Source organism: Pogona vitticeps, chromosome 4 (assembly GCF_051106095.1).
Source record: "Pogona vitticeps strain Pit_001003342236 chromosome 4, PviZW2.1, whole genome shotgun sequence".
Classification (NCBI taxonomy): domain Eukaryota; kingdom Metazoa; phylum Chordata; class Lepidosauria; order Squamata; family Agamidae; genus Pogona; species Pogona vitticeps.
Genome location: NC_135786.1, coordinates 80,442,259 through 80,456,486, shown reverse-complemented (window position 1 = coordinate 80,456,486; position 14,228 = coordinate 80,442,259). Strand labels below are relative to the sequence as shown.

At 37.8% G+C, this 14,228-nt stretch overlaps 1 protein-coding gene across 3 annotated transcripts in view; it reads left to right on the top strand.

The window, feature by feature from the left end:
- The window catches only part of LRRIQ3 (leucine rich repeats and IQ motif containing 3), a 72,752-nt gene that overhangs the window by 44,748 nt on the left and 13,776 nt on the right, over positions 1-14,228 (top strand). For all 3 annotated transcript variants that reach the window (XM_020794682.3, XM_020794681.3, XM_020794680.3), the window contains 2 exons: positions 229-397; positions 8,275-8,410. In XM_020794682.3, coding sequence (XP_020650341.3) covers positions 229-397; positions 8,275-8,410 — 305 coding nt within the window. The remainder of the gene's footprint in view (positions 1-228; positions 398-8,274; positions 8,411-14,228) is intronic.

Below are 14,228 nucleotides of genomic sequence, written 5' to 3'. Positions count from 1 at the left end.
CAGCAATTCTGCATTATCAGTTTGTAAGAACAGGAATAAAGCTTTGGCACATAATTTCTTGGTTGATTTGTTGGTTGTTTGGAAAATGCATGCAGACTACTAAGACAAAATAGAGTTGTATGAAAATGAATGTTTCTATATTGCTTTGGGCTTACTCCATATTGATCAGATTTTTTTTACCTCCTTGAAATAAAATTGTCAATCTTCTTTTTAAAAAAATCACAAAAGTTTGATTCCTGTACGTGAAGTTCTGAGACAGAAACGGTACTTCAGAGATGGAACAAAGGGAATGTATATTCAAAAGAGACCTACAGTTCATAGCAGCAAAAGCTTTCTGTTTCATACCATTAATCCAGAACAGCACACTGTGGATAAAAAATGTACATCTGGGATCCAAGTAAGTGTGCTATGTATGCCTTAATAAAGAAACTATTGTAGAGGAATTTGTACTTTGCATATAGCAGCAAGAGTTGTTCTGTAGATCCAAGTAAAGTTATTAAAAACTTAAAGGAATTAAATTGGGGTAGAAAAATGCTTTGTTCTTAATTGCTAGTCTTTTGTGGCCTCAGCAGTATATAAGGTCACAGTGTGCACAGAGAATGGAAAGTAGTACATGACACACAATTCCGATGGAATAAAATGTGGCCATAACTTTATTGGCTACAGCTGAAACAGTCTTGGCATAGGAGAGAATCAGAATGACCCACTTAGCAGCTATTGAATTATCACCACTGGCCCATCTGCTGAAGAATCATGGGATGACAGGTTCTCTTATGGGCAGTTGACTTTTTGGTGAACCTCCTGCCATCTAGATGTGAAGCAGCTGCCTGTGAGGTGGGTAAATCCCAAATGTCATTACCCCAAGAGCTCTTGAGATGATCCACAGAAATGGAAAATATAGGATCCCACTATATTTGTCCCAACATCCAGAACCTCTTAACTGATGTTGTGGCAGAAAGTGAGCATCAACAAGAATCAGAATCCTGTGCATAGCCATAACCATAATTCCCACCAATGTGCAACATCTGTAACCTACTCATTAGCTGCCCAACAGCCTTTGAATGGAGAGTAAAGGGAGGAAGGTTCAGGAGGCTCCAGCAAACACTGGCTGCCATGGCCAGGGAATTGACCAGACAGAAAATGGTGTTTCTCTGGTCAGGAATGTTGGCTCTGACCAATCCTCATGGTTGGTTCGCTGGCTGGCAACGCACAGCCATGCAACCTCTTGAGATTTCCTGCATTGCTACTTGAAATTGGCAGCTTGTCCTTGTGTCACTTGCCATAAAACAGCACACTTGGCCAATGGTAAATTGAAGGGGCTCTTGACCATCTTTGTAAGTCAATATGTGAAAGGTTGTAATAGAAGTAATTCCCACAGAGGTAAGATTTTCTTGTTAGACTCTCCTAGTACATTAAACTTGGTCTTAGAAAATTAACCATTCTGCCATTAGAAGACATTTCACCAAACTCTTACCATGTTTTCCCAAAAATAAGATAGGGCCTTACATTAATTTTTGCTCCAAAAATGCATTAGGGCTTATTTTGAGGGGATGTTTTCTTTTTTTCATGTACAATCCACATTTATTCAAATACAGCCATGTCATCCTTTGGTTGCTGCACAATGCTGCACAATGGTGGAGGATGGGGCTTATTTTTTGGGGTAGGGCTTATCATACTAGGGCTTATTTTCAGGTTAGGTCTTATTTTGAGGGAAACATGGTAACAGAGACTCATTACCAGGGGCCTGTTCTATTCTTTTCTTGCACTCTCTCTGTAGGCCCTCAGATGAGTTCTGTGCCACTGCAGAACAAAGTTCAGGACTTATTTTTTTTAACCTTTTTATTTCAGACTGTTGTTTAGTCGTTAAGTTGTGTCTGACTCTTTCTGACCCCATGGACCAGAGCATGCCAGGCCCTCCTGTCTTCCACTGCCTCCCAGAGTTTGGTCAAATTCATGTTGGTAGTTTCGATGACACTGTCCAGCCATCTCGTCCTCTGTCGTCCCCTTCTCCTCTTGCCTTCACACTTTACCAACATCAGGGTCTTTTCCAGGGAGTCTTCTCTTCTTCAGGATCTGTTCTTCCAGTGAGCATTCAGGATTGATTTCCTTCAGAATGGATAGGTTTGGTCTCTTTGCAGTCCAGGGGACTCTCAAGAGTCTCCTCCAGCACCACAATTCAAAAGCATCAATCCTTCGACGGTCAGCCTTCTTTATGGTCTAGCTCTCACTTCCATACATCGCTACTGGAAAAACCATAGCTTGGACTATGTGGACCTTTGTCAGCAAAGTGATGCCTCTGCTTTTTAAAATGCTGTCTAGGTTTTTCATCGCTTTCCTCCCAAGAAGCAGGCGTCTTTTAATTTCATGGCTGCTGTCACCATCTGCAGTGATCATGGAGCCCAAGAAAGTGAAATCTCACACTGCCTCCATATCTTCCCCTTCGATTTCCAAGGAGGTGATGGGACCAGTGGCCATTATCTTAGTTTTTTTGATGTTGAGCTTCAGACCGTTTTTTGCACTCTCCTCTTTCACCCTCATTAAGAGGTTCTTTAATTCCTCCTCACTTTTTGCCATCAGAGTGGTATCATCTGCATATCTGAGGTTGTTGATATTTCTTCCGGCAATCTTAATTCCGGCCTGGGGTTCATCCAGTCCTGCCTTTCGCATGATGTATTCTGCATATAAGTTAAATAAGCAGGGGAACAATATACAGACTTGTCATACTCCTTTCCCAATTTTGAACCAATCAGTTGTTTCATATCCAATTCTAACTGTTGCGTCCTGTGCATGCGGGTGGGCAGGCTGTGCATGCAGGGGAGTATGTGCGGGGGAGTGGAAAATCTGTCTCCACAACCCAGTCATGCCATGGCCAGGGAGTGGCACCAGGCCACAGACCGGGGGTTGGGGACCCCTGCAATAGGTGATAACCAAATTGGTATTTTTTTGGTATATCTGCTTTGCAGTCTTCTCCAAGTCTATAGTAGGGCTCTTCATATGTGAATATTGAAACTTTTATGTTGTCTTTTTTATACCATAAAAAGCATGCCATCCTAACTGCAGATCATGTCCTTCTAAATTAAGTAGCCTATCATTATCTAAGGTTATCTATTCCTTTATCCAAACTAATACACAGGCTCTATAATATAACATCCAATCTGTAAGACCAAAACCTGCTCTTTGTTTGGCATCTTGCATTGCTTTGATTTTGATTCTTGGTTTTTTACCTTGCCAGATGAATCTCATGATTATCTTATTAAGTTCTTGGAAGAAAGACTGTTATAACATCATGGAAATTGTCTGGAATAAGAATAAAATTTTGAGTGGAACATTTTGATAGTTGCTGTTCTTCCCATCAACAACAGCTGTAGTTTATCCCATCTCACCAAGCTTGTCTGTATCTCTTTAATTAATTTCATATAATTGTCTTTGAATAGTGTACTTGTGTTCTTTGTGATTTGAATTCCTAAGTATTGTATCTGACTCTCTTCTTGTCTTGAAAGTTGGTCCTTTCTATTATTTTCAATCGTTCTTGATCTCTCATATTTTTAAAAAGTATTTTTGTTTTCTTTTGATTCATTTTCAACACAGTTCAGGATTTAACTACAACTAGAAAGCATTGACCTTTTCTGTCCAATTCCCTATTGACTATATGGCATGGCCAGGAGTCCTTTTTGTACCTACTAGTCTGTCTGCAGTGTTTTAGCTTCTCCAGATTTTGTCCCAAATCTGATCTCCACATATGTTCTTGATTTTGGACTCTTTGTTCCTGTGCTCTTCACGTTTTCCACATTTATAGATTAAGATTAAATTGGACTAAATTGCATTGCATTTTTGAATTTGGAGGTCTATCTTCATGCCACAGCAGCCATCAATCCTAGCAAGCTTGTATGTAGGGAGGGATTACAAAGACTTTCTGTAAGTGTGCAGTTGATCATTAAGAAAAAGAAGACAAGAACCATGGAGAGTGGAGGTGTCGGCTGGCTGGCTAAGTTTACAGGAGTGATGGCAGTGTCTGTCCTATAGCAGCGTGTCTGTAGATGTATTAGTGACAGATGAATGGTGTGTGTACTTGCTCAATAGAAATAGATTAGAAGAACACTAAAGAGAAGAACGAATGAAATAAATCAAAGAATGTTGTGCACATTTCCAGAGGTGTGGCAGTGTGGTATTCAGATGCTCACAAAATATAGGTTCAAAAGTCATAATCAAAGAACAACTGGGTTACCCAGGTTTGGGAACCACTGATCTATGTCATTGACCTTGCGTTTTTATTTCAATTATAATAACAATTTTAAAATGTCTCTCTCTGAGTGTACAATTTTTAGATGAGATAATCATGGTAGTCTGTGCAAGCATATCAAGCAGAATCCAAAACTGAGATGACTCACCCACATCTTAAGTGATCTCCATCCTATCCTTGACAAGAAGCCCTTGGTGGGAGACCCATACTTGCCTACATACAACCTCAAGGAAATACTAACATGCAATGGACCACAAAACAGCAACACAGACAGGGGGAATAAACTCTGCCATAGACCCCAATGCCAATTCTGCCCACACATCTATTCTGGCAACATAATTACAGGACTTAACAATGCCACACACAATATCAAAGGCAGCTTCATATGCTCATCACCTAATATGATCTGTGCCATCATTTGCCAACCATGCCCCTCTGCACTCTACGTAGAACAAACAGGACAGTCTCTATGGAAACAGATCAGTCGTCACAAATCTGACATCAGAAATGACAGTTCACGGAAACCCATCTCCAGCCATTTCAGTCTACCAGGACACTGGAAAATTTGAAAGTCACTGTTTTAGAACGGAATCATTATAAATCAAGAATGTAGAGGGAAACAACTGTGATAAAAATTTATACGTATTATGGACACCCATATAAATGGATTGAATATAATCCTAGGTTTCTTAAGACATTACCAAATGTAATATTTCTGCTATTACCTATTGCCACTGTTATTTTTTCACTACTACCAAGCCCATCTCTCATCACAAATCAAAGGTAAAACTGTCAAAATTCACTACATTAGTACACACAATTCCTCTGCCATCTTTCACCTTTATATTTAGTGTTCTCCTTTTCTCTCCCTCGTTTTAAGTATATCCCCAGTCTTCAAAAACAAACAAAAACAAAAAGCAAACTCCCACACCCTTCCTCTTTTTTCTTTCCCCACTGGTCACATCTTTGCCCAAGCCTGGTGTCTGTTTTCTATGTCCTGAGAGATTTTTACAACAGAGCTCTAAAACAACATAAACCATAATTACTGCACATAAATATTCCATAAATAGGGATGTGGTGGCACTGCGAGTTAATCCTCCGAAACCTCTGTGCTACAAGGTCAGAAGACCAGCAGTCGTAAGATTGAATCCACACAGTGTGAGCTCCCGTCGCTTGTCCCAGCTCCTGCCAACTGGTTTGAAAGCATGTAAATGCAAGTAGATAAATAGGTACCACCTCGGTGGGAAGGTAACGGTGTTCCATGTCTAGTCACGCTGGCCATGTGACCACGGAAACTGTCTACGGACAAATGCTGACTCTACGGTTTGGAAACGGGGATGGACACCACACCCTAGAGTTGGACACGACTGGACTAAATGTCAAGGGGAACCTTTGCCTTTACCTAAATATTCCATACACCCAAGAGCCAGTGGATAGATAGTATGAAACTGATATTTCATTCAACATTTCATTCTATCTCCGTATATCTGATGCAGTGGACATATCCACGAAAGCTCACATTAAAATATGATAGTTGGTCTTTAAGGTGCCACTTTTTTGTCTTGGTTTGGTTTGGGTTTTTTGGATTTTATCAGTACTGTTTCTGTATTTGAACCTGGATGAATGGCTACCCTATGACCACTATCACATTAGTTAAAATGTTCCTTTTGTTCCTTCTTTCAAAAGAACAAAACACTATACTTTTATTGTCATTTTAAATTCTCTTTCTTTTGTCTTCTTTATCTTTTTCCAGCCTACTTTGACTTTTCTTTCTGCAGAATTTGCTAGTGTCTGAATTGCAGTATTTTAGTAGTCAAAATGGCACCCTGAAAAGGAATGAAAATGATTTATAAAATTAAATAGAGAAAGCATAAGTTTGAACTAACAGATGTAGTCATATAGAGCTTTTTAAAAGCATAGTCAAACATTTGTGCATTATTTTTTTAAGGCTTAATTGATAGTTTTTATTATTACTTTGTTGATACAAAGTAATACTGGAAGTCTGGAAAAACTTGTGGAATGATTTTCATCACTTATGTGTCTAAATTATACCCCAAGATAAGGGAAAATATTATTAAAGCAATTTGGCTGCAATCTGTGTCAGACTGAATATAACAAAATAAAAAGGCTTGTTCATCACTAGGAACTGCAATGCTATATTTTAAATTGACATGAAATGGCTTCAGCTAGGGTGGGCAACATCTGCTACCATTTTCAATGATGGTGGCCTGTGGCTCTAATACACAGGCAGCATAGTCTGGGTATACAAGTCAGAAATAGTTCTCTACAAAACTCCATCAAGAGTTCTGCTTTCCTTTTACCTACAGCGTCTTCCCTCAAGCACTGAGCTGCTGAGGACAGTTTCTGCTGGCATTAAGTTGGCATCCTAGTAAAAAGACTCCTCTTTTCCCCCCTCTCTGAAATTATAACACAAGCCACTACATCTTCCCTTAAGCTTTGGTATATTTCTTCAACCACTATTGTTGATATATAAAATTGTTAAGCCTAACAATTAAACAAGCCATGCCCACAAGTCAAACTTAATGCTCAAGGCTAGACACAAAGAAGCCCAACATGGACTCAGCATGGATTTCTCAAAAAAGAAGTTATACCAAACTAATCTCACCTCTTTTTCTGAAAGAGACACATAATGATGAGGGAAATGTTGTGGGCCTAATGTATCCTGATTTTAGCAAAGTTTTGAATGATGGCACTCTTTGTTAAAATGTGCAGTTTAACCACTGCGCCTTGTGCTTTGCTTGCTTTGCTTTTGCTTAAAATGTGGCTAAATAATGCTGCCATTCAGTATTTGTAGCTATACTGGTTTTCACCAATGATTCCTCATCATCCTGGAGACAAGTGACAAGTAGAAGACACAGAGTTTTGTTCGGATCCCACTGTTATTCACCATCTTAGTAAATAACTTGAATGAAGGTATGGGGAGGGTACTCATCAGATTTGCAGATGACACCAAATTGGGATGCTGCTGAACTAGTTAATATTTCAGAAGACAAAATTGGGATTCAAGATGACTTTAACAAATTGAAGAACTGGGTCAAAGCAAACACAATGTAAAATCTTATATTTAGACTGAAAAAACAAGATGCACCATTATAAGATTGAAAACAGCTAACTTGGCGGTAGCACTTGTGAAGAGGACCTAGAGGACTTAGAAGACTACAAGCTGAATCAACAGTGTGATGCAGTAGTGAATAAAAGAGAAAAGTGAATATAATACAGTGGAGCCTTGACTTACAAACTTAATCTGTCCCAGAAGATGTTCGTAAGTCAAAATGTTTGTAAGTTAAATCAGCATTTCCCATTGAAATGCATTGAAACCTGATTAATCTGTTCCGGCTGTTTTTTTGTTTGTATATAGAGACGCCGGTTTTAAGTTGAAACATTTGTTCCCATAGGAACGAATGCAAATCCAGTTAATCCGTCCTCTACCACTAGGGGGAGATTTTTTTAAAAAACCTAAGATGTCTTAGGTTTTAAAAGGGGCAGGAAAAGAGGGAGGGAGGGAACAATGGGGAAAAGAGGAAAGAAAGAAGGTCATCAGTGGGGCGCAGACCCCTCAGACAAAGGTTTGTGCTTTTAAGCACAAAAAGAGAGAAGACACACAGAGAGAAGACAATGGGGGGAGTGTTTGGAGTCTAAAACACATTTTAAACCCACACATGCTAAACCCACACATTTTACACTAATACATTTTAAACCAAACCAAGCAACATTTTAGAGCCCACCAGCCAGCACAGACCTTTGCAAAAACATTTCTGATTTTAAAACCAAAAGACTAAACTCCATTTTAGTGCAAATCAGCCAGCACAGACCCTTGCAGAAAATACCTTGCAAATAGTACACACTTCTCTTCAAAAAAAGCTTTTGTTATTTGTTCGCACAGATAAAGTTAAAGTGCTGTTGTCATTTACAAACCGCAGAGAGATGGATCTTGGTGTAACACATGATGAACAAAAATGTTTAGTATATTGCTATAGAAATAGATTTGACGAATGAAATGTTGGTTTTAACAGATAATGAATGTGAAAAATCTTGAGGAGCTTCATTTGTATTTGAGAAGATTACAGTACCCTATTCTCTCAAGCATACTCCGAATGGGAGAAAAGGAAAAGATCAAACAAAAGAAATCACGGTCACCACCAAGAAAGGGTCAGTAACCTAAGCAATGGCTCTGTTGCTGCACAGTATATTTTAGTAGTTGAATGTGTCATGTATGTAATTCTCTATGGATATCCTGATGCTTTGATGTGATTGGTATATTTGTATCTATCTACTCTCAACTAAAATACATTCACTTAATTTTAATATTTTGTTTACCATATAAATTGAGAGTGGAAAACATGTGGTCTTCTAGATCAGTGGCTCCCAACCTTTGGTAACCCAGATGTTCATAGACTGCAACTCTCAGAAACCCAAACCTGCACAGGCTTCTGGAAAATGCAATCCAAGAACACCTGGATTGCCTAAGCTTGGGAACCACTCCTCTAGATGCTGTTGAACCCCCGGTCCATTCAATCTTAGCTAGACTAGCAATGGTGGGGTATGAAAGAAATATACGTTCATCAATTTTTGAAGAACCCAGTGTTCCTAACCCCTGCCAAAATTGTTTAACCTTGTGATACTATGGAGAAATATATGCATAGTATGGGTTTCCTTTCCTGACTTTGGATATATTTTGTGTAGTTCTGTAGGATGTATTTTGTGATGAAAAAGACTAGAAAAACTGAATGAATTACTATGTTATAACTTTGCAGCGTGGCAGGGAAAAATACTTAACACACAAATACATTTCATACTTTAAAAGCTATGGGCTTTTTATAAAATAAGCAGAGTTATGTTTAGCACATGAGACTGAAAACACTTTTGCATCAGTCACTGTGTCATCTTCATTTATGATCCAATTATTAGATACGTTGTAGTGTTTCGCATCTAGAATATGCATGGTGTAGAAAATGATCTTCTGCCCAAGTAAAAAACAAGGTCATGAGCATGTAGTCTTTGTCCAAAAGCATATAATTGCAAGACCAACTGCAGAACACACAATATTACAGACAGATGTAGCATGAAAGTTTTATTATTTCAGAACAATTCATGTCCAACATAAGTCTAGTAATTATGAATGTAGTGTGTTAACCAGTTATCTATTATTAGCATGAAAGTACTCTTGGTGACAGATTTTATGCATTTGGTTTTTTTTTTTTTTTTTGAACATTCAAGCCAAGATAATTAGTCACAGTATGTAATGCAGATCTTTAAAGGTTACATTTTACCCTGGAAATTACCAGGTTAAAAAAAAAGGGGGTGGCTGAGCTAGAGATTGGAAGTTTGATTCTCCACTGTGTCTTCCAGGTGTCAGGTGTTGATTTCGACTACTGACTCCCCTAAGAGTCCTGTAAGATTTACAGGCTTCCCAGGTTAAGAGAACAGATTCTGTGATTCATCATAGCTGACATTATCCCAGTAATACCAGAATGATACCAAATAATCAGTTGCAAACTATTTGTAAACTCATCTGGATATCTCATTATAGGTTTCTTCATTGTTGCAATAATTCCAGGCCAGGCCAGAACTTGTTAATTTTAAGCAAGTTCTATTTATTTACATCATTTTTAGGTTCCGTGCTTAAAAGTAGCAAAGCCAAAAATCTATCCAAGACAGTCTTACAGCTATGAAGTAAAACTATAGGCTTAATTCCAAAAGTTATACAGACATGCAAAAATAATAGGCTTAAAATACTTAAATATCCATAAAAATGGAACTTAAGCTTTGTGTGAATACTTAAGTGTGAAAATACATCTCAGTTGTAAACTTGAAGCTATGCAAAATCCAGAAAAAAACTTAGTCATGTTTGAATCAAAATTATAAAAACATGAAAACACTGGACCTTATAGCCTATAATGGCAAGCAAGCAAGCAAAAATAAGTTTATTGCAACATACAGTATATCAAATAAAACAATATAAAACAATAGTATAAACAATATAATATAGTCCATTACAACATAGTACAATAAAATAGAGTAGATGGGCTGGGCATAAATGCAAATAAATAAATAAATAAATAAGTAAATAAGTAAATAAGTAAATAAGTAAATAAATATTAAAAGCCATTTATAATGTCAGTAAACACTCTGTAGCATTTCAAAGTTCTTAAGAACAAGAACAAAAAAGCCTTATAATTTTCAATGGCAGGCATAAAAAAGTTTTGAAACTTCTAAAAAGTAAAAATACACAAAATCAAAAGCATTATTTAGCTTTTAGTTGACACACAGAAAAATATATTCTCTAAGAGTAAAGCTCACCCATCTTTATCTGTGTAATTCCCATGTTTAATCTCCTGGCTGCTCTCAGTCCATATGCACTTTTCCCACTTGTTTGCAAAAAACAGGTGACCATGGTTCTTGGGAGATGTTCTTCAGGAGATGATTTTATCCTTTTGGAGATGTTTTCTGTGACATGTTCCATAAACATGATTGTTGACTTCCTTTATACAGGGAGTTAAGAGATAAAAGGAATAACAGGTAAGGCAGGGCAAAAGCTAATAGAATGTTGTCAAGAGAACAAGCTGGTGGGTAGTTGTTCTGGGAAGCAGGGAGGGAAGCACAACTACCCACTTAGTGCCCATCTCTAATCAATTTTTCTTAAATCATGAAAGGTGGAGAATTTTGATGACAGTTAGAAATGTAAACAACAACTAGGAAAAGTAGGAAGACTAAGGATCTCTTGACGCCTATAATCTGTCATATGCTGGCTGTCCCCAAATTAGGAGATTGACTGAATTTGAGTTGACAAAATTTTCATTAGCATTATAAAGAGGGCTCCCTATATAGCTATTTTCATTTGTTTTATTAACATTGAAGAGTTAATAATGTGAAAATCATTATTAGGATTTTATGCTATGTTAATGAAGAGGAAATTGTATTTATACCAGTGTGTTATGTTTAACACTGGCATACTACAAAGGTTAAAGGAATTGTGGTAAAGTGCATAGATACATTTTCAAGTAGCATCTACTGTGATTTTAATTATTTCTAGTGTCATTTTTGCAGATTCTAAAAGCCTACAGTGCATTAATGATTAACGTCTGCAACACTGTATTGAGACAAACAAGAAAAATATTTATCAATATCAACACATATACTGTAGTAGCAAAAAGCATACTGTTGCAAACAATGACTGACAAAGTTATTGGCATAATGCTCAGTTTTCTGTTTCTTGGTCTTTTATTACAACTTGATTTATGGCTTACCTTTCCCAGCCCCCAAAGAATTCTTTCTATTTCCTTTTGATAACTTTGATGATCCCAGCTTATCTTTAGTACTGTTTCATTATCTGCAACACTGCGTTTCTACTGGCAAGATCCCGATAATGGCCTGTTTAAATTTAACATTTCATATCCTCTCAGGAGGAATATTCTAGAGCAGCTTTGTTCAGTTTTGTTGGTGAGTTCATGCTACTTGAATTTTTTAAAAACCATAAACAAACAAAAAGCAAGCTAGACATACCTGGTACACAACAATAGAGGGCTTCCAGTCTAAGCCAGGCTGGTGTGAGAAAGCATAGAAGTGTCAAAATGCAGAGAATTCGGAGTCACAGAGACAAAGTAGTTTGACAGAAATATGGGTTGTTTTGGGAACAGAGAGCAGCATGGAAGAATGCATAAAGATGGAGGTGAAGAAAGGGTGCTGTGAAGGCCAAAACAGATGAAGAGTTGGGCAGCTGGGTGATAAAGAGAAATGGATCATCTGTACAATATTTTGTTACCTTTAGAAAGTGTCATGAAGCCAGTGAAGACTAGTAATGAAACTACTGAAAGTAAAGGCATCACTTTTTATTTTTGTGCGGTGCAGATCAGACCTCTCTCATATGCAATTAATAAAATGATATGCACAATTATAGGATCATCATATGCCTCCTGATGTTGTAGAGAAATATTTCCTTTGAATTTTCTGGGCTGCCACTTGTGGTATCCTGTCATGCCTGGTCCTGGCAATCACAAGTTAGAAAATGTAAAGAGGTGGCAGAATTTTCTTTCTTTCTTTCTTTCTTTCTTTCTTTCTTTCTTTCTTTCTTTCTTTCTTTCTTTCTTTCTTTCTTTCTTTCTTTCTTTCTTTCTTTCTTTCTTTTCTTTTCTTTTCTTTTCTTTTCTTTTCTTTTCTTTTCTTTCTTTTTATTTTTGCAGCAAATAAACACATGTGATTGTGTTAGGTGCTGATCATTGTCCTGGAGATGAGTGAAAACATTGCCTCCTCTTTCTGCGCCACAAAGGCTAGAATCATTTCAGAGGACACTTTAAAAAGAAATTGAAACCTAGAGCAAAATGCACACCAAACTTGGTGTTCAGTTTTGGAATTAATATCACTGCCATTGGAATTAATATCACTGCCATTCTACAAAGCAATTCTAAAAACAGGGGCAGCCGAAACAAACAATTCTAACTTAGAAATTTGGCATTGGATCAGCCCCAAATTTGATGTAGCAGACAAATTTGGGGAAGTTTGGGCCTAAAAGGTAAAACTGTTTTACACCCACACCCCTGTGCAGAAACAAGTGGTCTTAAATGTCCCCCAATTTAAAACAGATCAAATCAATTGAAATTACCAATCTTACTGACCATATTTTTCCATGTATAAAATGACACTTTTTCCTTAAATAATTAGATAAAAAATTGAGGGTCATTTTATACATGGAAGGCAGTCGCTTTTCCCTGCCTTTTGCGAATCCACAGGGCTTAGCAAAAAGGAAGGGAAGGCTCCCTTCGGGCATGATCACAGCCCTTTGATCCTGAAACCCTTTCATCGCTGCTTTACCCGAAGGGAGACTTCCCTTCCTTTTTGCTAAGCCCCGTGGCTTCACAAAAGGCAAGGAAAAGCGGCGATCAAAGGGAGCGCTTTGATCCCTGCTTCTCCCTTCCCTTTGCTAAGCTCCATTGCTTAGCAAAAGGAAGGGAAAAGCAGGCATCAAATTTTCTAATTTGGGGTTAGAAAAGGGGGGTTGTCTTATAAACAGAAAAATATGGTATCTTGAAAGAGAGTGAGTGGTCCTACTTGCTTTTCTGAATTTGAAAGGAATCCAGACTGCATGGCCTGAAACAAAGATCCTCAGAAAAAGGCCTTTTGAAAGGGTGAAACAATGGCTTTCGTATGAGCTGGACATTCATGGAACAGGCTTCCTCTGGACACCATTTCTGAAATAGTTCATTGTAGCTTCATGGCCCGAGGAGAAAGATCTTTGGAGGGCAATGAAAAGTCATAGAAACAGTCAAAAGACAGGTTTTCTTTGAAGAGTAAAACGAAAACCCAGGCTTGCTTTAAATAAAGTAATGGAATAACAGTGTTCCAGAAAAGAATTTTTTTGCCATGGATCTCCAGGGATATCGAGTTAACCTCTTCTCACCCAAACACAAAGCAATTGTTAGAGCTGTTGGTCAACAAGTGTGAATAAGCACATGATCTGTTCTATGGCTGCTGGAAAAGTGCAGAAGCAAGAACAGCTGGGGTGTGCCTCCACTCCCTTTGAGCCAAAATATTTTGAAGGGCTGTTTTTGGACTTAACGAAATGGTGAAACAAAGATGTGTATAAGTGCAACACATACAGGGGAAGAACATAGACACCTTTTAACTTCTCAGGTAAACTTATATTGCCATGCCTGCTCTTTCCTTGGGGTAGGTAACCTGTGGAAGAAAACCTACATTGGACCAAAAGCTCTACAAACATGCAAAGTGCATGTTTCTTAAAGATGCCCTCTTGTCTTTTGATTTTTTTTGAAGTAGGGAGAGCTGTGAGTTAGCTAATACTGTCACTGGAAACCAAGGTCAAAATGTGAAAGAGAGAAAGATATCAAAGAAAGACAGGGACAAAAATCAACCCATTTGTAGGAGAGCCTTTCAGGTACTGCAGACAGCCAGAAAGAGAAAAGAATTCAAGCCTAAACTCTCTCTCGTTTTTTTCATTACAAAATATTTGTAT